A 24160-nucleotide genomic window follows, 5' to 3' on the forward strand; every position below is an offset into this window, starting at 1 on the left:
CACCCAGCAGTGCTCAGGGTTCACTCCTGGCTCCACGCTCAGAAATCGCTCCTGGCAGGCTCGGGACCCATATGGGATGCGGGGATTCAAACCACTGACCTTCTGCACGCAAGGCCAACGCCTCACCTCCATGCTATCTCTCCGGTCCCTACTATGCAATATCTTTATTTCTCCTCTTTTTTTTTTTTTTTTTTTTTTTTGTGGTTTACACCCAGCAGTTCTCAGGGGTTACTCCTGGCTCCATGCTCAGAAATTGCTCCTGGCAGGCACGGGGGACCATATGGGACGTCGGGATTCGAACTGATGACCTTCTGCATGAAAGGCAAATGCCTTACCTCCATGCTATCTCTCCGGCCCCATTTATTTCTCCTCTTATCGTGATTTTCTTGTCATGAATTTTACATATGTTCTGAACCTATTGCATATTACTCTCACCATTTTAAACAATCAATTATGAAAGAACTTTTGTTTTGGTTTGGTTTGGGGCCACACCCGGCTGTACTCTGAGGCTACTTCTAGCTCTATGCTCAGAAATCACTCCTGGTAGGCTTGGAGGATCATATATGGGATGCCAGGGATGGAACCTAGGTCCTGTTCCCAGCATGCATCCCACATCTCCCTCCTTTTCCCCCCTGTCCCTGTATTGCTAGTGCAACTGTTCCCCCCTTGTACAGCTTGATATAGACTGGGTATCCATTCTGATTTGTAGCTTTTGCTGTTTTCTGTGGTGTAGAGAATTCCCAGCATAATTGATTTTAAGGTATTTACACACCGGAAATTCCTAAACAGTTTGAGAAGCTCGGTGGTAGTGTATGAAGTAAACAGTGTATTCCATAGTAGCATTATATAGCTTAATGTATCACACAGCAGTATTATATAGCAGATGGTGCATTACATAGTAACATACAGGATAGAGTGGATTGCACAGCAGTATCATATAGATATAATGTGTTATTTAGTAGACTACTATGATTACAAAGTAGATTATACCAGTGTATTCAGTGTTAATATATAGTGTATTATGTAGTAGTTGTATGTGCTATTTCTACCCCATAGATACATAAGAAGCAAATCATTTCAAGGATTCAGAGACTAGTAAAAGCACTTAACAATGTAAACAGGAAGAGCTTGGGCTTTTTATTACCTTTTTTTTTTTTTTTTGGTTTTTGGGTCACACCCGGCAGTGCTCAGGGGTTATTCCTGGCTCCAGGCTCAGAAATTGCTCCTGGCAGGCACAGGGGACCATATGGGGCGCCGGGATTCGAACCGATGACCTCCTGCATGAAAGGCAAACGCCTTACCTCCATGCTATCTCTCCGGCCCCCTTTTTATTACCTTTTTTTTAAAAAAATAATTTGAATCTGATTGTAAGTTGACACATGGCATTTTAATAAATGTACAACTGGCTCAGCAAATTTCTGGACATTTCTCTTGGCTCCTCCTCTGCCATCTGTCTTTCTTTTCCAGCTGTTCCAAAGAAGTTAAGCCTTTTTACTTGAAAAGCCTGGTGTTTAGAAAAGAAATCTCTTATCCAATGAGATGGGGTCAGGAAGATGGGGGTGCACTCCTGTTCCCTTCCTGAACTCCTCTGGACAGGCAAGATGCTGACCCTAAATGAATCAGTCATACCAGAGGCTGTGTTTGTATATGAGATTTTTGCTGAAGAGGGCTGGAGAATTTCCCTTCTCTCTGGTCTACTGGCTGCTAGGTCTCCTCCTCCTGCTGAGGGGTGCTGGAGGTACCTGGAAATGGCTCCTTTCTTGCTAGTTTGGCCAGGGCAGAAATAAACCAGCTTGCCCCAGTCAATGCCTGTCCCACATGCCTCTTCTTTCCTTCCCTGTTACCATCCCTCCCATTTCTTGATGTCATTCCTCCATTGTGAGCTGGTGAGCACCGAGGCAGGGTAGAGAGCATGTCAGTGAGGAGGTGAGGTTGGCCTATAGAAGGAAGCAGCAGTGGTCATCCCAACACCTTGGAGTCGGGCTGATTCTGTGTGGAGCCCCAGAGATGTTCCCCAGTTCCTTCTTTCCAAGAACCAATGAGGGGGAAAAAGAAAAAAAAGAACCAATGAGTAAAATTCGGGGCCTTCCTCCCGAGGTCAGGGAACCAGAACCAGGAGTGGAACTTGGGGTGGAAGATGGCCTTCTTTGTCAGTTGATTCATTCTCCAGAATTCAATTTGTTCTCCGACTCTGCGGTGTTTGAAAGCAACTTTACACAGGTACATCAATTTAGGGTGGCTCTTTCTCTTTCCAAGGCTGGAGTCCCCCCTCTACTCAAGTTGCTCCCCACAAGGGTCAGGGAGGAAAAGAGTCACTCAGAGCTATAAACCAGAAGGCAGGATCAGAGCACTCCCTCCAGGCCTGTTTTTTTGTTTTTTTTTTTTTTTAATTTGGGGGCCACACCCAGAGATGCTCAGGATTTACTCCAGGCTTACTTTTTTTTTTTTTTTTGGAGGGGGCCACACCCACACCCACAGTGAAGGATTACTCCTGATTTTGCACTCAGAAATTGTTCCAGGGGCTGGAGTGATAGCATATGGAGTGATAGTGATTCCTGGCATCCCATATGGTCCCTGAACGTGCCAGGAGAGATTTTGAGTGCAAAGCCAGGAGTAACTTCTGAGCGCTACCAAGTGTGCCCCCCTCCCCCACAAAAAAAAAGAAAGAAAAGAAAAGAAATTGTTTGGTAAGAGAGGCCCAGGAAAGTGAGCCTTTGGTCAGGGAAGCCCTGGGGACTGTGCATTTCTCATCTCACTGTGGGTGCAGCTTACTATCCCATGGGTGTCTGGCTTTGCTGCGTGGGTAGGAATGGTGTCATTAGTAGGAATGGTGTCATTGATGAAAGCTCATACCTATTATGTGCAGAACAGGAGGAACAGAAAAAGAGCTAAGACATGGCCACATTTGTAGGTAAAAAGGCCTGTTCTGAAATGACTGTGAAGAAAGTTTCTGTGTCAGATGCTCTGCCCTGGCTGGTTGATCCCCAGGGAGAAAGGGAGTGCCAGAGCTCTTTCTGGGCACACCATCGAGGGAGGAGTCCCAGTGCAGCCAAGACATTGGTCAGAGGCAGGACAGGAGGACACTGCAGAGAGGGGGCTTCCAGTGTTTTGTGAATGCAGTCAAGAGTCCCTTTGAGGGGCTGGAGAGGTAGCATGGAGGTAGGGTGTTTGCCTTGCATGCAGGACGGTGGTTCGAATCCCAGCATCCCACATAAGTCCCTCGAGCCTGCCAGGAGCGATTTTTTTTTTTTTTTTTTTTGGTTTTTGGGCCACACCCAGTAACGCTCAGGGGTTACTCCTGGCTATGCACTCAGAAGTTGCTCCTGGCTTGGGGGACCATATGGGACACCGGGGGATCGAACTGCGGTCCGTCCAAGGCTAGCGCAGGCAAGGCAGGCACCTTACCTTTAGCGCCACCGCCCGGCCCATGGAGCGATTTCTGAGTGTAGAGCCAGGAGTAACTCCTAAGTGATGCCGGGTGTGACCCAAAACTCAAAAACCAACCCCCCCCAAAAAAAAGAGTCCTTGATCATTGGGGGGTCACACAACACTTGGTCCTAGAGCTCACTCTTGGCCACACCAGTGGCCAAAAGCAAAGGAAAAGGGGGAATATGCATGCCAGAATTTATCTGGAGCAGGAGATAAGCAGAGAGAAAGCTTCTGAGAAAGCTGGTGGGAACCATTTGCCGGTTCCGGGATGTCCTTGCAGACCTCTTTGGAATCCCTGAAGTAACTAGGTGACCGAGAGCGCCGCCTGGTGGATAAAACATGATCATTTGCTCTGGGCTGGAGGGAAGGCGTCTTGGGCCATCCAGAACTCAGGATTCCACCCAAGTCATTTCTCCTGGGGTCTGATGTTTGGGCTTAGAGGTTTATATTCTTTTTTGGTGGTTTGTTTTCTTGTTTTGGGGAGGCCACACCCAGTGGAACTCAGAGTTTACTTTTTTGTTTTGTTTTGTTCTTTTGGGCTACACCCAGTGACATGCAGGGGTTACCTGCCTCTACGATCAGAAATTGCCCCTGGCAGGCTTGGACCACATGGGCTGCCAGATATCAAACTGGTCCTTCCCTGATCAGCTGCGTGCAAGGCAAATGCCCTACCACTATGCTATCGTTCCGGCCCCTCAGAGTTTACTTAATCCTGGCCCTGATTTTAGGGATCATTCCTGACCAAACTGGGAGTGAGAGTGGGGGACCATATGAGGTGCAGGGGATTGGACCAAGGTCAGCTGTGTGAACAGCAAGCATCCTACCCACTGTAGTATCTCTCTGGTCCCTACTCTCTTAACATGTTGTCTTTGGCTGACTATGAAAACTGTATGAGAATCTGAGGGTTACTCAGACAGTGAGAGGGGGCAGGCAGCCTGAGTGATTGTGCCCCACGCTGCAGAGTTCACAGTTCCTTGAACCCACTTCCCTTGTCATCACTGCCAAATTCAGCATCTGTGTTTCAGCTTCCTGTTTCCCATGGCTCTGAATTCTGCTCCACAAGCAGGGCTTTAAGGAATCTCTGGGTTAATCAAAATTTACCTTTATTTCATTTTTCAAATGAATCACCATAAAAAAATAATCACTTTTTTAATTTTGAGGCCATAGAAAGTACAGCAGACTAGAGGGCACAGTTGGTGTGCAGGAGCCTGGGTTTGGGCCCCACACTTGAATGGTTAAGTAGCCATTCACGCTAAATAAATAACAAACACTAGATTTCACTTTCTTTTTTTGGGGTGGGGAAGGAGAGGTTCTTCCTGGTAGTGCTCAGGTTCTGGGTCCTAGTTATGAGACCTAAAGCTTAACCTGTAGTCCTCAGAAGGCTATTCTGTGCATGTCAGGCATGTGCTCTACCCACTACACTATCTCTCAACCCCTAGAAATTCACCTTTTTTGCATCACCACCTAGTCATAGTGTGAAGGGTCTTTTTTGGGGGGCTTGGGGCCACACCTAGCGGCGCTCAGGGATTACTTCTGTCTCTGCACTTAGAAATTGCTCCTGAGGGGCCGGAGAGATAGCACAGCGGTAAGTCATTTGCCTTGCATGTGGAAAGACAGTGGTTCGAATCCTGAGCACTGCTGGGTGTGACCCAAAAATCAAAAAAGAAAGAAAGAAAGAAGAAAAGAAAGAAAAAGAAAGAAGAAAGAAAAAGAAAGAAAGAAAGAAAAGAAAGAAAGAAAGAAGAAAGAAGAAAAGAAGAGAAGAAAGAAAGAAGAGAAAGAAAAGAAGAAAGAAAGAAGAAAGAAAGAAAGAAAGAAAGAAAGAAAGAAAGAAAGAAAGAAAGAAAGAAAGAAAGAAAGAGAGAGAGAGAAAGAAAGAAAGAGAGAAAGAGAGAGAAAGAAAAAGGAAGAAAGAAAGAAAGAAAAGAGAAAGAAAGAAAGAAAGAAAGAAAGAAAGAAGAGAGAGAGAAAGAAAAGAAGAGAAAGAAAAGAGAGAGAAAGAAAGAAAGAGAAAGAAAAAAGAAAGAGAAAGAAAGAGAGAGGGAGGGAGGGAAGGAAGGAAGAAAGGAAGGAAGAAAAAGAAAAAGAAATTGCTATTGGCAGGCTTGGAGAACCATATGGGATGCCGGATTTGAACCACCATCCATTTGGCTCAGCTGCATGCAAGGCAAATGCACTACCACTGTATATCTCTCTGGCCCACAGTGTGAAGTCTTAAATGTCAATCACTCCCAAGGCTTCTCCTCTTCCCAGTATCCTGAAAAGATTCTAAAAGGGTCCCTGTGAGTTTTTCTTTCTCTGGGGCCACACCAAGTGTTGCTCAGGGCCAATTCCTGGTTCTGAACTCAGAGGTCACTTCTGGTGGTCTTAGAGGACCATATGGGATGCCAGAGATTGAGCCCAGGTCAGCTATGTGTGAGGCAAATGTCCTACTAGCTGTCCTATCACTCAAGCCCCAAAGGTCCTTGTAGTCTTACTGCAAAACCCAGAACATTCGGAGAATGTTGGTCTCTGGAACATAGGAGTCACTCTACAGATGTGACCAGGTGCTGGTTATTGTATGTCCTCTGATGTTGACCTTTCATTTAATGGTGCCCTAGTTCAATCTCTGGCACCATGTAACGTGCCTGCTAGGAGAAATCCCAAGTACAGCTAGAAGTAAGCCTGGAATATCATCAGTATAGCCCATAAACCAAAGGGAAAATATCAATGGGGTTGGAGTGATAGTACAGCCTGTAAGGCACTGCCTTGCTTATGGCTGGCCTAGGTTAGATCCTTGGCATTCCATATGGTGCCACACCCACCACCAGAAGTAATCCCTGAATGCAGAGTCAGGAGTAAGCCCTGAGCACCGCCAATAAGACTCAAAAAGAAAAAAATAAAAAGAAGTCTTAGTGGCAGGGAGACATGTCAGGGCTCATGCTGTTAGGCCCCTTGACACCACTAGGTCTGATCCCAGGACCCTCCAAACACTGCTGGGGAGACCCTGTCAATCTCCAGCACATCAAGAACCCAAGCTGCATCTATGTATGGACTCTGACTGCAGTAGCCCAGATACTGAGTATCGTGAGAAGGGCCCCTAGGCACACTAAACACCCCCTAAAAAGAGATCAAATCAGAATCCTGCCACAACATCAAACCTCTTATCACAATCCGGGAAAAAGCTTCCAAACCTTCTCCTTTTCTTTTTCTCTTCTTGGTTTTGAGACCAGGTCTGGTGGCATTGAGGAATTACTCTTAGCTCTGTGCTCAGGGATCACTCCTGGCAGGGCCCAGGGGACCATATGGGATGTCATGGATTAAACCTGCATCAGCTGTGTGCAAATCAAGAACCCTACCCACTGGACGGGCCCCCAAAACAAACATCCAAGTTGAGCTTCTAGGGCCATTCATGTCCCACAACTGTTTCCTTACTCCCTCACATTGTCTCCTTTTTTGTGTTTTGTTTTTGTTTTAGGGTCATACCAGTAATGTTCATGGGTTACTCCTGGCTCTGCACTCAGAAATCGCTCCTGGCAGGCTCAGTGGACCATGTGGAATGCCGGGAATTGAACCCAAGTTTGTCCCGGGTCAGCAGCATGCAAGGCAAACGCCCTACCACTGTACTATCTCTCCAGCCCTACAGTGACTCCTTTGGATGGTAAGAAAATCTATAGGAGAGGGGCCGGAGCAATAGCACAGCAGTAGGGCATTTGTCTTGCACGCAGCTGATGTAGGATGAACATGGGTTCGATCCCCAGTGTTCCATATGGTCCCCCGAGCATACCAGGAGCGATTTCTGAGCATATAGTCAGGAGTAACTTCTGAGCGTCACCAGGTGTGACCCAAAAAACAAAACACACACACACACACACATACACACACACATACACACACACATACACAACTACAGTAGGAGAAGAGAAAAAAAAATTTTTTAACTTTATTGATTGATTGGATTTTGGGCCACACCCAGTGGTGCTCAGGGGTCACTCCTAGCTCTGCACTCAGAAATCACCCCTTGGCAGGCTGGGGGACCATATGGGATAGCAGGAATTAAACTGGGTCCCTTCTGGGTCAGCTGCATGCAAGGCAAATGCCCTACTGCTGTGCTATTTCTCCCACACAAGAGAAGAAATTAAACATCATCACCATGCAACTTTTCCTTTCTAGCATCTCCCTGGAAAGCAGATAATGCAGAGGACACAGAGAAAGGGTTTCCACAGCTGCCAGTTATTTGGGGAACCCCCGCAAAAAGGGTCGAGGTGGGGCCTGGGCCTGCAAGACCCAGAGAGCCTGTTGTGCAGTTGTACCTGTGTCCTTCCACCCTTACCTACTGGTCTCTGACTCTTGTGATGGGCGGTTTCTAGGTCACGAAGCCTGGAAACTGGCTGGATGTCTATGACAGGTCTACCACAGTCATCCTGGGAGTGACCTCGTCAGTGGCCGCCTTGCCACTTCCCAATATCCTCCTCATGGCGAATGTCACCTGGCCCCACGGTCAGTTGTCCACCTGGAACAAGCCTGTCGGCACTCCCGCCATCACTCTCAGCAGGTACAAAGTGGGCAAGGTGGACCTGAGCCTGGGATGTTGGGGGTTGTTAGCAGTTGGGTTTAGACAGAAAGACTGATGGTCCAGGGTTTGCTCAGTCATTTGACATGTAGCTTTATTTTGGGGAGGAGGGTCACACCCAGCGGTGCTCAGGTTTACTCCTGGCTTTGCATTCAGAATTTGCTCTTGGCAAGCTTGGGGGCCATATAGGATGCTAGGGATCAAACCTGGGTTCATCCCGGGTCAGCCGCGTGCAAGGCAAATAACCTGTTGCTGTGCTATAGCTCAGGCTTCCTTTTTTTTTTTTTTTTTGGTTTTTGGGCCACACCCATTTGACGCTCAGGGGTTACTCCTGGCCATGCGCTCAGAAATCGCCCCTGGCTTGGGGGAACCATATGGGACGCCAGGGGATCGAACCGCAGTCCGTTCTATGCTAGCGCTTGCAAGGCAGACACCTTACCTCTCTAGCGCCACCTTCCCGGCCCCATGCTCAAGCTTCCTAACATGAAGCATTTTGTATCTCCAACAAGCCTGGCATGACTCCCGCCAATTTGCATATATGTAGACACTTTTAAAATTATTTATTTATTTAGTTTGATTCTGAGGTCACACTCAGTGATTACTACGTGTTCTGCACTCAAGAATTACTTCTCATAGGGTTCAGAGAACCATAAGGAATGCTGGGGGTATCAAACCTGGGTCTGCCTGCCACATGCAAGGTAAGTGCCTACCTGTTGTGCTATCCCTCTGGCTCCTATGTGAACATTTTAGTCTTGTTTGTTTTTTTTTAAGTATTACAATTTTTTTTGTTTTGAATTGGTTTTGGGTTCTGGCCACTCTGAAAGTACAGGAGTAAGGCACTCACCTTCATGTGTCTTACCAAGTTTGGTCCCTGTCTCACATATGGTCCCCTCTAGAAGTGACCCATCTCAAACTCAAACAAACAAAAAGTCCAGCATTTTGATGGTAGTGAGGTAACCGTGTACCCATAGACCATAAATACCAGCACTATTATAAACAAGTGATGTTAACTATAATAAATAAAATTAAGGACTGGAGAGGGGCTAGAGAGATAGCATGAAGGTAGGGCATTTGCCTTTCATGCAGGACAGTGGTTCGAATCCCGGCATCCCATATGGTCCCCTGAGCCTGCTAGGAGCGATTTCTGAGTGCAGAGCCAGGAGTAACCCCTGAGCGCTGCTGGTGTAACCCAAAAACCAAAACCAAAAAAAACAAAAACAGAAACAAAACAAACAAATTAAGGACTGGAGAGATGGTACAGCAGAGATGGTGCTTGCCTTGTACACTGATAATTACTGATACTACATATGGTCTCATGAGCCCTGCCAGGAGTGATCCCTCAACACAGAGCCAGTAGTAAGCACTGAGTACTGCTGGTTGTGACCCCAACCACCATCTCAGGTCACCCCAAAGAAAACCCATTGAAAATTGAAGGACCTGAGCTATAGTACAACAGGTAGGGAACTAACCTTGTATGTGGCCAACCCACATTTTAATCCTCTACATCTGGTATGATCCCCTGAACAACACCAGAACTGAGCCCTGAGTTCAGAGCCAGGAGTAAACCCTAAGCACTGCCAAGGGTGGCTCTAAAACAAAAACCAATTATAATAATGAAAAAAAATTAAACTTGAGTTTAAGTTTCTATAAGCTACTAAACTTCTATAAGTCTCACTTTCTAAATCCAACAAATAGATTTCCTCCAAGGTTATATGAGGCTTCAGAGAGAAGCTCTGCACCAATTCCCAGCAGGTCTGTTGGGGTATTAGGTCCTCTGATAACTGAGGCCCAAGACATCAAAGAAGAGTCTGGAGTCCATCTTCCCCCCTCCATCCCACTTCCATGCTTCAGTGCCATGTCTCACCTTTGGGCCTCTTCAGACTGAGGTGGGAGACAGGAAACCTCCCATGGTTAGTTCAGTCACTGGCCCCTTTGCTATGGGAATTTGCTGATCATGTCCAGGATCCTTCCCCTGAGGTATGTGGAGCTACAGATCTATGACCGGCTCCAGCGAATCCTGCGATTGAGAACAGTGACGGAAAAGATCTACTACCTGAGACTCCATGAAAAACACCCTGAGGCCGTGTTTCAGTTCTGGATCCGCTTAGTCAAAATTCTGAAGAAAGGCCTGTCCATCACCACCAAAGACCCAAGAATCCAGCTTACTCACTGCCTGGTCCCCAAGATAGCCCAAAACTGTGACCCAACAGTAAGTGATTGTAACCTACTATATAAGAAATTAGGGGCCGGGAAGGTGGTGCTAGAGGTAAGGTATCTGCCTTCAAGCGCTAGCATAGGACGGACCTCGGTTCGATCCCCCGGCGTCCCATATGGTCCCCCAAGCCAGGAGCGATTTCTGAGTGCATAGCCAGGAGTAACCCCTGAGCGTCAAACGGGTATGGCCCAAAAACCAAAACCAAAACCAAAACCAAAAGAAAGAAATTATATATATGACTGTATCCCAACTATAATCGTGCTTGTAATCATGGTGCTTAAAGATTTTATAAAACAAAACAAAACAAAAAAAAAAAAACAAAACAAATTAACAATCAGTAGTAGTAACTGCCAAGTATCAACAGTGATAGTAACAGTGAGTGAGGGAGCCGGAGAGATAGCACAGCAGTAGGGCGTTTGCGTTAGTCTAAAAAAAAAGAGACCTTAAAAAAAAACCAAAACCGGGGCCGGGCGGTGGCGCTAGAGGTAAGGTGTCTGCCTTGCCAGCGCTAGCCTAGGACGGACCGCGGTTCGATCCCCCCGTGTCCCATATGGTCCCCCAAGCCAGGAGCGACTTCTGAGCGCATAGCCAGGAGTAACCCCTGAGCGTCAACGGGTGAGGCCAAAAAACCAAAAAAAAAAAAAAAAAAAAACCAAAAACAAAAACACACAACAGTGAGTGATAATAGTCAATAATAGCATTAAGTAGAGACCTTAGGTAGTTGTTAGGACGTTGGGAGGAGTAAGACCTTTTGTGGAGTTGAAAGCCTGTCTTCAGCATTAGGCCAGAAGATGCTCATGCTGGACTGGGTTCTGCAAACAGAAAAAGCAAATTATGTTGTTTTTCTTAAAACAGCTACAAAGGACTTAGCACTCTTTTTTTTTTTTTTTTTTTGGGCCACACCCTGTGACGCTCAGGGGTTACTCCTGGCTATGCGCTCAGAAGTTGCTCCTGGCTTCTTGGGGGACCATATGGGACGCCGGGGGATCGAACCGCGGTCCGTCCTAGGCTAGCGCAGGCAAGGCAGGCACCTTACCTCCAGCGCCACCGCCCGCCCCGGACTTAGCACTCTTTTGTTTGTTTGTTTGTTTGTTTGTTTTGTTTTTTGGGTCACACCCAGCTGTGCTCAGGGATTATTCCTGGCTCTGTGCTCAGAAGTTACCCTAGTAGTCACAAGGGACCATATGGGATGCTGGGTTTCGAACCACCATTCATCCTAGGTCACTGTGTGCAAGGCAAATGCCCTACCACTGTTCTATCTCTCTGACCCCCTTTTTTTTTTTTTGTTTTTGTTTTTGTTTTTTTTTTGGCCCACACCCAGCGGTGCTCAGGAGTTATTGCTGGCTCTGCACTCTTAAAAATGACTTCTTGGGGGCCGGAGAGATAGCATGGAGGTAAGGCGTTTGCCTCTCATGCAAAAGGTCATCGGTTCGAATCCCGGCGTCCCATATGGTCCCCCGTGCTCGCCAGGAGCGACTTCTGAGCATGGAGCCAGGAGTAACTCCTGAGCACTGCCGGGTGAGACCCAAAAACCAAAAAAAAAAAAAAAAAAAAAAAAAAATGACTTCTTGGGCCCGGAAAGATAGCACAGTGGCGTTTGCCTTGCAAGCAGCCGATCCAGGACCAAAAGGTGGTTGGTTCGAATCCCGGTGTCCCATATGGCCCCCGTGCCTGCCAGGAGCTATTTCTGAGCAGATAGCCAGGAATAACCCCTGAGCAACGCCGGGTGTGGCCCAAAAAAAAAAAAAAAAGACTTCTTTTTTTTTTTTTTTTTTTGGGGGGGGGGTCACACCCAGTGGTGCTCAGGGGTTACTCCTGGCTGTCTGCTCAGAAATAGCTCCTGGCAGGCATGGGGGACCATATGGGACACCGGGATTCGAACCAACCACCTTTTGGTCCTGGATCGGCTGCTTGCAAGGCAAACGCCACTGTGCTATCTTTCCGGGCCCAAGAAGTCATTTTTAAGAGTGCAGAGCCGGGTGTGGCCCAAAAAAAAAAAAAAAAAAGACTTCTTTTTTTTTTTTTTTTTGGGGGGGGGTCACACCCAGTGGTGCTCTGGGGTTACTCCTGGCTGTCTGCTCAGAAATAGCTCCTGGCAGGCATGGGGGACCATATGGGACACCGGGATTCGAACCAACCACCTTTGGTCCTGGATCGGCTGCTTGCAAGGCAAACGCCCTGTGCTATCTCTCCGGGCCCTAAAAATGACTTCTTGCTACTTTCTTTTTCTTTCATTTAGTTTGGGCCTCATGTTTAAAACTATGAATATGTTTTGTTTTTTTTTTGGTTTTTGGTTTTTGGGTCACACCCGGCAGTGCTCAGGGGTTACTTCTACGCTCAGAAATCACTCCTGGCAGGCTCGGGGGACCATATGGGATACCGGGATTCGTCCTTCTGCATGCAAGGCAAACGCCCTACCTCCATGCTATCTCTTCGACCCTACAGTGTGAATATGATCTATCATTTTGATGTACATAGTTACCTCCCTCTAGCCCTCCTTCCATTGATGCCTCCCTATTAATTCTGGGCATTTCTTCATTCCCCTACCTTACTTGGAATGCTTAGTTTTGTAGTCTGGGGCTGGTGTTCTGATTTTTGTTTGTTTTGTCTTCAGTAGTATTTAGGAATGATGCACACAGAAAAAAATCTGAAATGAACAGGAAAATCACCCCACTCAAACCCCAGGGGACCAGAGGGAACTCTTCTCCAACTTTCTTCTAGACTTTAATTTTTATTTTATTTTATTTTTTTGATTTGAGACTTTCATTTTTATTGTTTTGTTTTTGGGTCACACCTGGCATCGCTCAGGGATTACTCCTAGCTCTGCACTCAGAAATCGCTCCTGGTAGGTTCTGGGAACCATATGGAATGCTGGGAATCAAACTCATGTCTATCCTGGGTCTATTCCAGTGAAATGCCCTACTGCTATATGGCTCCAGCCCCTAGATTTTCATTATTTTTTTGTTTTGTTTTGTTTTTTGTGCCACACCATTGACGCTCAGGGGTTACTCCTGGCTATGCACTCAGAAATCGCTCCTGGCTTGGGGGGACTATATGGGACGCTGGGGGATTGAACTGCGGTCCATCCTAGGCTATTGCTTGCAAGACAGATGCCTTACCTCTCAGATCCCTAGACTTTCATTTTATTTTTTATTTTTTTATTTTTTTGGTTTTTGGGTCATACCCAGCAGCACTCAGGGGTTACTCCTGGTTCTACGCTCAGAAATCACCCCTGGCAGGCACAGGGAACCATATGGGATGCCAGGATTCGAACCACCATCCTTCTGCATGAAAAGCAAATAGCTTACCTCCATGCTATCTCTCCGGCCCCCTAGACTTTCATTTTTAATAAATTTTTCATTCTATATATTGGAGGACATTAAATACTAATACAGTCCTGGGTGTTTCTTTAAAAAAAAACTTAGATGATTTCATAATGACGGTATCTATTATTATTAATTATTATTTTGTAAGTTTCTCTGTTGTTTGCTTTTGTGCCACATCTGGTGGTGCTCAGTATTTACTATTGGTTCTGTGCTCAGGGAGCACTCCTGACTGGGCTCAGGGGGCCTTAATGGGATGCCAGGGATCGAACTCAAATTGTCTGTGTACAAGGCAAAAGCCCTCCTTGCTGCACAAAAGGCAAGCACCCTACCCACTGTAGCATCATCTAGACCCCCATGTCTATTAAAAGCTTCCCCTATTCTTCATTTTGACCATTTCATGTTATTATTGCAGATACCATTGAAACACATATTTAATTGTACTGTTTGCATTTCTAGGTGTTTACTCAGAGTAGATTTTTAGGAGATTCAAAGGGTCTCAACATTATTTTCCAATTCTTTTTTGTTCGTTTATTTTGGTTTTGATTTTGGTTTTTGGGCCACACCTGGCTGCACTCAGGGGCTTCTCCTGGCTCTGTGGTCAGAAATCGCTCCTGGGTCAGGGGACTATATGGGATATTAGATTCGAACCCAGATTCATCCTAGATTGGCCGCATGCAAGGCAAACACCCTACCGTTGTGCTGTCTCTCCCGCCCCTTTTTCCAATTCTTGAAACTTAAATTGCCAGATGATTTTTTTTTTCACAAAGTTGATACCATGGGTCCAGACAGCACAGTGGTAGGGCTTTTGCCTTGCACGCAGCCAACCCAGGATGGATGGTGGTTTGAATCCCAGCACCCCATATGTTTCCCTGAGCCAGTCAGGAGCGATTTCTGAGCACAGAGCCTGGAGTAACCTCTGAGCATCCCAGGTGTGACCCAAAAACCAAAAATAAAAATGTTAATACCAACATACACTTTCAAGTGACATAAGGGTACTTGGGTCACAGTTGAGAAATATAAATGTTAATACATTTTCTGGGGGCTGGAGTAATAGCACATCAGTAGGGCTTTTGCCTTGCATGCAGCCAATCTAGGTTCGAGTCCCAACATCCTATATGGTCTTCCGAGCCAGCCAGTGGCAATTTCTGATCACAGAGCCAAGATTAATCCCCGAGCACTGCCGATGTGGCCCAAAAAAATAAAAACCAAAACCAAAAAAAAAAAAAAAAAAAAAAAAAAAAAGAACATTTTCTGGGGTGACAGGTAAGAGAAGTAGCCCCTCTGTTTTTCACTAAAACAGAGTGCCCATAGTTTCCTTTTATTCTTTTATTCCTTTTATTTTATCCTTTTATGTAGTCTTGTGCTTCTTTTAAACTAATTTGTAAAGTAAAGTATCTAAAAATATTTTGGGGGGGGGTAGGGCAATACAGCAGGTATAGCATTTGTCTTGCACACAACTAATCCAGGTTCAATCCTTGGTATCCCATATGATCACCTGAGCACTGACAGGAGTTGATTCCTGAGCACAGAGACGGGAGTAACCCCTGAGCACCACCAGGTGTGACCCAAAACCTAAAAATTAAATAAATAAAAATATTTTGGATGACATAGTTGTAAGATTACTATGTTTTTTTGTTTGTTTGTTTGTTGGTTGGTTTTTGGGCCACACCCAGCGGTGCTCAGGGGTTACTCCTGGCTGTCTGCTTAGAAATAGCTCCTGGGTTGGTTCGAATCCCGGTGTCCCATATGGTCCCCCGTGCCTGCCAGGAGCTATTTCTGAGCAGACAGCCAGGTGTAACCCCTGAGCACCGCCGGGTGTGGCCCCCCCCAAAAAAAAGAAATAGCTCCTGGCAGGCACGGGGGACCATATGGGACACTGGGATTCGAACCAATCACCTTTGGTCCTGGATCGGCTGCTTGCAAGGCAAACGCCACTATGCTATCTCTCCGGGCCTGGTTACTATGTTTTTTGTTTTTTTTTTTTTTTTGGTTTTTGGGCCACACCCAGTAACGCTCAGGGGTTACTCCTGGCTATGCGCTCAGAAGTCGCTCCTGGCTTGGGGGACCATATGGGACGCCGGGGGATCGAACCGCGGTCCGTCTCCTAGGCTAGCGCAGGTAAGGCAGGCACCTTACCTCCAGCGCCACCGCCCGGCCCGGTTACTATGTTTTTAATTCTGATATACAACATAGTAGCATGGCTAGCAAAGTACCTACAACCCTCAGGAATGGTCTTTGTTTGTTTTGTTGAGTCACATTTGGTGTTGTTTAGGGCTTACTTCTAGCTCTGTACTGAGGGATCACTCCTGGTGGGGCTTAGGGTAGTCTATGGGATTCAGGATGAAACCCAAATAGGCCACATGTAAGGTAAGTGCTCTATTCACTATCCTATGCTCTTTTGGTGGAGCCACACCCAGTGGCATTCAGGGATTATTTCTAGCTCTGCAACTCAAAAATTTTTGCTCCTTGAAGATTCTGGGGACTATATGGAATGCTGGGAATAGAACCCAGTTTGTCTACATGCAAGGGTGCTCCAGCCCCATGGTTTTTTATTTTAATATTTTAATTTTAACTTTAGGTTTTACATTTATGATAGTACTAACATTTCTAGTTTTGGTGTCTACAATACTCCCCACCCTGGTCTGAAAAAAACATTATAATTTAGGTTGTTAGTAATAGTGTTGATATTCCTGGTGTTGGTGTTTTCAGTTACCTCATCTTAGCACCAGCTAAGTGTTCAAGTTCCCCAGTGCCTTGTTACTTCTAGTCCATCTCATCCTCCCCCCCACACCCACCCACTAATCTATTAGTCTCAGTTCTATAATCCATTGCCCAAGCTTTATTGTCAATAGAGAATATCTGTACATTTAATTTGTTTCCTGAGATACCACAGATGAGTGAATTCAACCAGTACCTGCCCTTCCCCAATAAAGCTTATCGAGTGACAATGCTCAATAAATAAATAAATTAATTAATTAAGGGTTTTTTAGACACCAAAAACCCTAACTTTTCCACCAGAAGATTTTTCAAATATTTTCCAATCTCCTCTTCCCTTTTATTTAAGATATTTCCCCCTTTTGATTCACTGAAGACTTTCCTAGATCCTGCTTGGGTGGAAGGGAAGAAGAAAGGGAAGAAGCAAACGGAGGAAAGAAGGGAAGGAGGGATGGTAAAGAGAGAGAGGGAGGAAGGAAGGAGGGAGGGAAGGAAGGAAAAGGAAGGAAAGGAAGAGAGAGGAAGGAGAAATAAAGGTAAGGAAAGTAAGAGGAAGGGAGGGAAGAGAGAGGGAAGGAAGGAATGAGGGGAGGGAGGAAAAAGGGGGAGGAAGAGGAGGAATGGAGACAAGGAAGAAGGAGGTATGGAGGGAAGGAAGGGAAGAGGGAGAGTGGGAGTAAGGAAAAGGGCTGGGAAGGAAGAAAGGAAGGAAGTAAATGCAGGATAGATTTGGATGGCCCAGCTCCTCCAGACTTCTGAATCTAACTGCTTTCTTCCTCTTGTTTAAGGCATAGAAAGTTTTAGGCAAGCTCTGGCCAGTTGCTAAGTCAGCTCTGCAATAAAGCTCAGGTGCCCTGGTTCTTAACACTGCTTTCCAGTCACAGGACCCTTTGCCCCACCAGGGGCCACAAACTCCCAGGGCTGGGTCATAAGACTCACTTCTGTCAGATTCTGGTCAAAGGAGACCAAGAACTCTGAGGATCCATCTAACTGGCAATCTCTCCTCTGCAGCCAGAAAGCAGCCCCGTGTCATCCTCCCAGCCCAGTGAGAGCTCCATGCTGCTGGCCGCTGAGCAGAGCTATGAGAGTTTTTCAGATCTCTCCAAAAAGTCCATTCTCACACAAGACAGGTATGTTTTTCATATGTGCCAGCAGGTCCCTCCCTGCTACCCTGAGCCCAGGAAGGAGACCCTGATACACCCTTGGCACCAACCAATCTCTGACCTCTACTTTCTCCACATTTACACATGTGGCTTTCTCCTCAATTTCACCATGAATCTGTCATTGAAAATTAGTTTTCCTCAGAAAATCCCAGTGTTGTTACTTAGAAAATACTCTATAAGAGAAACAAGCAGGGGCCAGAGTGATAGCACAACAGTAGGATGTTTACCTTGCACACAAATGACCTGGGACAGACCCGGGTTCAATTTTCAGCATTTCATATGGTCCCCCGAGCCTGGCAGGAGCGATTTCTGAGCACAGAGCCAGGAGTAACCCTTGAGAGCTGCTTGGTGTGACCCAAAACCAAACCAAACCAAAACCAAGCCAAAACAAAAAACAAAACAAAAAAAAATTGCTCCTGGCAGGAGCCCTATCTGCTGTGCTATCTCTCCAGCCCTCCAAAAATTTTAGCCATAGTTTTTCTAAATTGAGTTGTGATTCCCTGACTCCACAGGTTGTTTTTGAAGAACTGCTTTAAGGTTTTCTTTGTAGTTATAGTGAAAAGGTTATAGATAACATCCCTGGGGGGTTCAGATTTTCCTTGCTTTAGGGGGAAGGGCATCCTGTAGTGCTCAGGACTGACTAGTTTCTGTGCTCAGGGATCACTCCTGGTGATGCTTAGAAGGCCATAAATAGTGTCCTACAAGTGTCCTACCTACTGGACTATCTCTCTGGCCCTCACATTGGTTCAGGGATCACTCCTGGTGGTTCTTAGGAAAACTATTTTTGGTGGTAGAAATAGAACAGAAACCAGCACATACACAGGAAGCACCTTCATCCTGTACTATCACCCCTGTATACTGCTATACTTTTCTGGCCCCAAAGATTTGGTTTTCAACTTAAAAGCTGAAAAGCAATGAGTAACATTTGTGAGAGTGATTGTTGCCCTTGAGTAAGTAAGGGCAAACTGCTCCAGGCTCTTAGATCATATTACATAGTTCATAACCCATGCCCACATTCAAGGATTTTCAATTCACACACCTATTCAAGGCATTCATGCTAGAAAAGCCGAATGGCACGGAGTTTTAAAATCTTTTTTTTTTTTTTTTTTTTTTTGGTTTTTGGGCCACACCCAGCGTTGCTCAGGGGTTATTCCTGGCTGTCTGCTCAGAAATAGCTCCTGGCAGGCACGAGGGACCATATGGGACACCGGAATTCGAACCAACCACCTTTGGTCCTGGATTGGCTGCTTGCAAGGCAAATGCCGCTGTGCTATCTCTTCGGGCCTTTAAAATCTTATTCTAAAAATCTTATTCTTTTCTTTTTTTATGGTTTTTGGGTGACACTCAGGGGTTACTCCTGGTTCTACGCTTAGAAATCACTCCTGGCAGGCTCGGGGGATCATATGGGATGCTGGGATTTGAACCAACGTCCTTCTGCATGCAAGGCAAATGCCTTACCTCCATGCTATCTCTCCGGCCCCTGAAAATCTTATTCTTTTTTTTTGGGGGGGGGGCACACCCGTTTGATGGTTACTCCTGGCTAAGCGCTCAGAAATTGCCCCTGGCTTGAGGGGACCATATGGGATGCCGGGGGATCGAACCGTGGTCCTTCCTTGGCTAGCACTTGCAAGGCAGACACCTTACCTCTAGTGCCATCTCACTAGCCCCCTGAAAATCTTATTCTTATTAAAATCTTATTCTCTTTCCTTTCGGTTTTCCACGACTTCTAGCAGGAACACCGACATTACCATTAACCTGACTGGTTTGCATAGCCAATATTTGCTGCCCATCCGGGAGGAGTCTCCCACCAATTTGAAAGTAACTATGAGAACCACCTTGAGCCACAGCCTCTGGGAACAAGAGAACTCAGACGAGCACTTCATACAGGCACCTGTCGCCAGCGCCCTTGGACAGAACTTTTTGGGACCCTGATGCCTAGCAGAAACACGGGGGTCCTCCTTGGCATTATTAACATAGGCAAGCGATCTCCTCCTCTGATGCTGACTTCCTGCTCAGGGGCCTGATCACCATGGCAGCCCTAGGATGGTTTTTATAACAAGGTGCTGTGTGCTTCCACCAATAAACCTTCAAATGAATTCCTCAGTGTTGTGGGTTTGTGTTCTGTCTGGGCTCTGGGCTGGGAGAAGATGGATTGGGAAAAGGAGTTCACGCCTGGAGAAAATCAGCAGGAACACAGTGCTCAGTTTAGACCCCCAAAGTGGCTGCAGGGACCGGAGTGATAGCACAGAGGTAGGGTGTTTGCCTTGCACGTGGCCAACCGGAATGAACCCGGTTTAGATCCCCTCCATCTCCTATGGTCCCCCAAGCCTGCCAGGAGCGATTTCTGAGTGCAGAGCCAGGAGTACCCTCCCCCTCAGCACTGCTGGGTGTGGCCCAAAAACAAAAACAAACAAAAAAACCCCAGCAAAATGGCCAAGCAGGACCAAGAAAACCAAATTCAGAGGAAAGGGCTGGGGATGAAGAAAGGTGGGGAGCCAATGTTCTCTTTCTGGAGGGAGGGAGTAAACTGAGGCAGGGCAGTTACAGAGTTCAGAGTGAAAGAACCCAGAGGATAATGGCCACCAACCAGGAAGTGCCTTTGTGTTCTTGCCCCATTTACTTAAGACACCTGTAATTTGTGGTAACTAAGCCACAATCAAAGCTAAGCAAACAGTGGTGTGTAAAGGTGTTTATGAGTTCTGCAAGAGCAAGGGCTGGAGAGGGGTTAGTGCATAGGCCTGTACCCAGTTGGCCCAGGTTCAATCCCTGCCCCCCACTATATATGGTCTCCAGAGCCCTGCCAGGTGTGATCCCTTAGCACAGAGCCTAGGCCCTAGGGGTAAGCCCTGAGCATTGCAGGTGTTGCCTCAAAACAAAACAAAACTGACAAGACAGAACAAAAACAAAACAAAACAAAACAAGAGCTTGGCTCTTGGGGCTGGAGTGAGGGCACAGTGGTTAGTGCACTAGCCTGTATGTGGCTGATTCAGGCTTGATTCCCTTAAGCACTATCTAGAGTGACCCCTGATCACAGAGTCAGGAATACACCCCAAGCACCTCTGGATGTGAAAAACACTTTCCTCCCCCCCACCCCCAACTCTGCAAACAAACAAACAATAAACAAATTTGGATTTTTTTCTGTCCCACTCCCAGTGTTAGTATAAAGCTATGTAGGCTCAGCCTGGGTTATGCCAACTTTGGTTCTAATGAAGGCATGGCTTATCATCAGAAAAATGGCAGCAACTCCCTTGGACTATTCCCATTTTAGGAGAACAGAAATGACACCATTCCCTGGACTTAATCAAAGCAAACTAGAAGATGAGCCCGTGTACACAGGGACAGGTCATTATCCTCTTTAGCCAATATATGGACAAACAGGGAATGTTTAGCTTGGCAAATACTAACATAGTATCCAGTAAATGTTGATCGAAGTCCAACCAGGTGCCACACACAGCAACCAGCCCTTGGTGTGTCAGAGAAGACAAGAAAGATGAACCTGCCTTTAGGAAGGACTTGGGCTGACAGATTCTCTGCTATGGAGACAGAAAGGCCACTAATGCTGATGAGATGTCCGAGCTGCTCAATCTGTAAATAAGTGCTGGCATAGTTCTGACTCTGAGACATGTAGGTGATCTGAGGGACAAATGGGATAGATTTTGGGCTAGATTGGGTCACTGAGCTGAGCTGATACCTTAGTGTATGACTTTCTCTTTCATAGGATTATTGAGTCCCATGGGTGCAGCTTTACCTCTGACTTTTCCATGATTCTACTGGGTGGTACGGGGTGGTATCACCTACTTCTGGACCAGGATGCCCGTTCCTAGAGCCTATGCATCTGGTGCAAGTCACTGCAGTGAGGACGAGTTCCTCCAGGCCTACTTCCGGTCCACTTTCAGGGATCCAAGAAGCCCTCCAAATGCATGGCAGGGGCCCACCTTGACAGGCTGACCAGGTTCCTATGGGAAATTGCACTGCATCCCTGTGCCAAAGGGTCAGCTGTAGAATTCATCTATATAGCTTGCTCTTTTAATTTGTGTGGGATTTTTTTTTGGGGGGGGGGAGCCATACCCGGTGATGTTCAGGGGTTACTCCCAGCTGTGCGCTCAGAAATCGCTCCTGGCTTGGGGGATCATATGGGATGCAGGGGATCGAACCGAGGTCCGTCCTGGATCAGCCACGTGCAAGGCAAATGCCCTACTGTGCTTCACTATCGCTCCAGCCCCTGTGTTGTTTTCTCTTGAGGCCATTACTCTTAGTGTTCAGGGGCTACCTCTGGCTCTGTGCTGGGGGCACTGCTCTGGGGATTAAGCCTGAATCTCTTGCATGCAAAATATGGGATAGATCCTGGGCTCACACTTTGTTCTCATCTAGACACTGATTCTAACAGAAATAGGTCTCCACCATGTGCTTTTCTATTTAACATTCAATGAAATCTTTCCCCCACATTTCCATTCATTCTTTCCCTCCTCTCCTTTTCCTTCTCTCCCACTCTCAGCTCCAGAACTCCTTTGGATCTTGCTATTCTCCAAGCTGATCTGTCTGAACAGGCCCATCAAAAACCCATTAGTCAACTCTTATTTCCTGGGAGTCAGAGAGAGAGCCCAGAGGAAAAAGGGGCAGGACTGGGATCAACACCAGGATTCTGTCCCTGGTACAGTAATCATCCAAGGGGCCTCTGATAGCCACTTCTAGCCACTTCTAGTTCTGCAACCTCTCCTCTTGCCCCTCTAGCAGATAAGTCCCAACCTCACCCTGTCCTCATAAATCCCCACTTTTCCACACTGAATTTGGGGTTGAGCTTCTTTCTCCCCACCACAGAATTCCACTGCTGAGTCCCCATTCCTAGGATAGGATAGTTGATAATGTTTAAATCTAAATGTCTTCCTTACAATGCTTGAAAATAAGACAAACAAAAATCTCACAAAACATCAATATTCACTCTTCTTTTCTTCCCTTCCCTTTTCCTTAATTCCTTTCTTTTTTCCTTCTTTCCTTCTTTCCTTCCTTCTTTCTTCCTATCTCCCTTCTTTCTTAATTCCTTCTCTCATTTCCTTCCTATTCTCCTCCCGCTCCTCTTCTTCTGTTCCAGGGATCAAACCCAGGGCCTCACACATGCAAGGCAAGTGTTCTAGTGCTGAACCACATCCTCAACCTAAAATGGCTTTTTTCTGTTTGGAGTCCAAAACTGGTGGACTCTCGGGACAACTGGTGGTGTTGCGAGACCATACATGGTGCCGGAATTCAAAGCAGAATCACTGCTGCCCACATTCTAGTAAGTGCCTTAATCTTCGTACTATCTCTCAAGCCCTCAAAAGGCATTTTAAAATGAACATTGGCAGTATTAAAGCTGAGGCACTTACAGAGGCTCTGAAAGAGCAGCTCTGGGTTTTGCTCTTATCAAATTTCTTCCTGAGGGAAAGCAATCAATCACCCTGTTGAGGGACATGGATAATTTTCTAAAATTAAAATATCAGCAATATTTTAAACTATGTATAAATAAAGTGCTGTTTTTGAATATATAATGTTGCAATAGTAACCTCAACACACATGATATGCTCATGGCATGCAGAGAGAGACTCACAAATGTTTACTCCAAATTGGTTTTATAACCCCCAAAAGTCACCATCCAGTTATGCTACATTGCCTTGCCCGAAAAGGAAAAGGAATTTCTTTCACATTCATCCCTCTCCTTCCTACCATTCAAGGGCCCTATCTAGATGAAAGAAGAATGTGGCAACTAGCGCTATGGTATTGTCACACACACACATTTTAAATGCTTTGCATTTTTAAAGGCTCTACACATCTGCAATTTAATGTGTTTCTCATAAATGGGCAAGAGAGGTTTTTTGGTTTTTTTTGGTTTTTTTTTTTTTTTTTTTTTTTTTTTTTGGTTTTTGGGCCACACCGGCAGTGCTCAGGGGTCACTCCTGGCTGTCTGCTCAGAAATAGCTCCTGGCAGGCACGGGGGACCATATGGGACACCGGGATTCGAACCAACCACCTTAGGTCCTGGATCGGCTGCTTGCAAGGCAAACACCGCTGTGCTATCTCTCCGGGCCCAAGAGAAGTGTTGTTATGAACTATACACTCCATAATGAAGAAAAGTAAAGCCTGCACCAACTGGCATATGCTTTGGGCAGCTACTAATAGTCCAAATCCAGAGGGCACTAGAACAATGACTCCCCAGTTGAGTAACTAAGTCAATTTGCCCAGTCAGCTCCAAGATACACCTCTATAAACTAAGCGCCATTAGGTGGCGCCACACTGCAGCTGAGATCCCCAGTGAACTGAGTCTGCCCCTAGGTTGAGCAGGATGACTCCAGGCATTTAAAAAATAAAAATAAAAAAATCACCCCCTTTCCTTTGTTACTGATGTTATGTGACCCAGGGCTGTGGCGCTTCCAATTTTTTTGTGATTTTCATCAGGAGTCACAGTCAGTTGTATTGTTCGTGCACATTATGGTTGTAGTTCTCCATGGGAGGTCACTTTGGTTCATACACAAGGGTTTCTCTCGACTCACTGCTGGCTATGCCACTCACACATCATTTTAATTGTGAGGCTCCTGGAGGATTCACACCCTTTTCTATGATGTTCACACTCATCTGGCTGGCATTTTATTTGACAACAATAGAGGCTGGACTGGGCTGGGCTTTCTTCCGGCCCCCAATCCCAGGTATTTTTTACTTTACCATAATACCAACCCACCTTGATGGACTCTTGGGTTTATTTTGGTTTTGGTTTTAGTTTTTGGGTCACACT

General features: G+C 46.2%; 1 protein-coding gene across 1 annotated transcript; it reads left to right on the forward strand.

Moving 5' to 3' along the window:
- The first annotated feature begins 2067 nt into the window (after positions 1–2067).
- On the forward strand, positions 2068–19332 carry GARIN1A (golgi associated RAB2 interactor 1A). The gene is made up of 5 exons (XM_049775470.1): positions 2068–2220; positions 7779–7963; positions 9944–10190; positions 17249–17367; positions 19134–19332. The coding sequence occupies exons 1-5, from the start codon at positions 2068–2070 to the stop codon at positions 19330–19332; spliced, it is 903 nt and encodes a 300-aa protein (XP_049631427.1).
- The last annotated feature ends 4828 nt before the right edge of the window (positions 19333–24160 follow it).

This window comes from Suncus etruscus, chromosome 1, assembly GCF_024139225.1.
Source record: "Suncus etruscus isolate mSunEtr1 chromosome 1, mSunEtr1.pri.cur, whole genome shotgun sequence".
Taxonomy (NCBI): domain Eukaryota; kingdom Metazoa; phylum Chordata; class Mammalia; order Eulipotyphla; family Soricidae; genus Suncus; species Suncus etruscus.

What these genes read in the sequence shown, in the direction of transcription:
- GARIN1A (XM_049775470.1), top strand. Translation starts at nt 2,068, where the DNA reads ATGAGTAAAATTCGGGGCCTTCCTCCCGAGGTCAGGGAACCAGAACCA. An exon ending in CCCAAAACTGTGACCCAACA is followed by an intron (nt 10,191 to 17,248) that starts GTAAGTGATTGT and finishes TCTCCTCTGCAG; the next exon opens with CCAGAAAGCAGCCCCGTGTC. An exon ending in TCCATTCTCACACAAGACAG is followed by an intron (nt 17,368 to 19,133) that starts GTATGTTTTTCA and finishes GACTTCTAGCAG; the next exon opens with GAACACCGACATTACCATTA.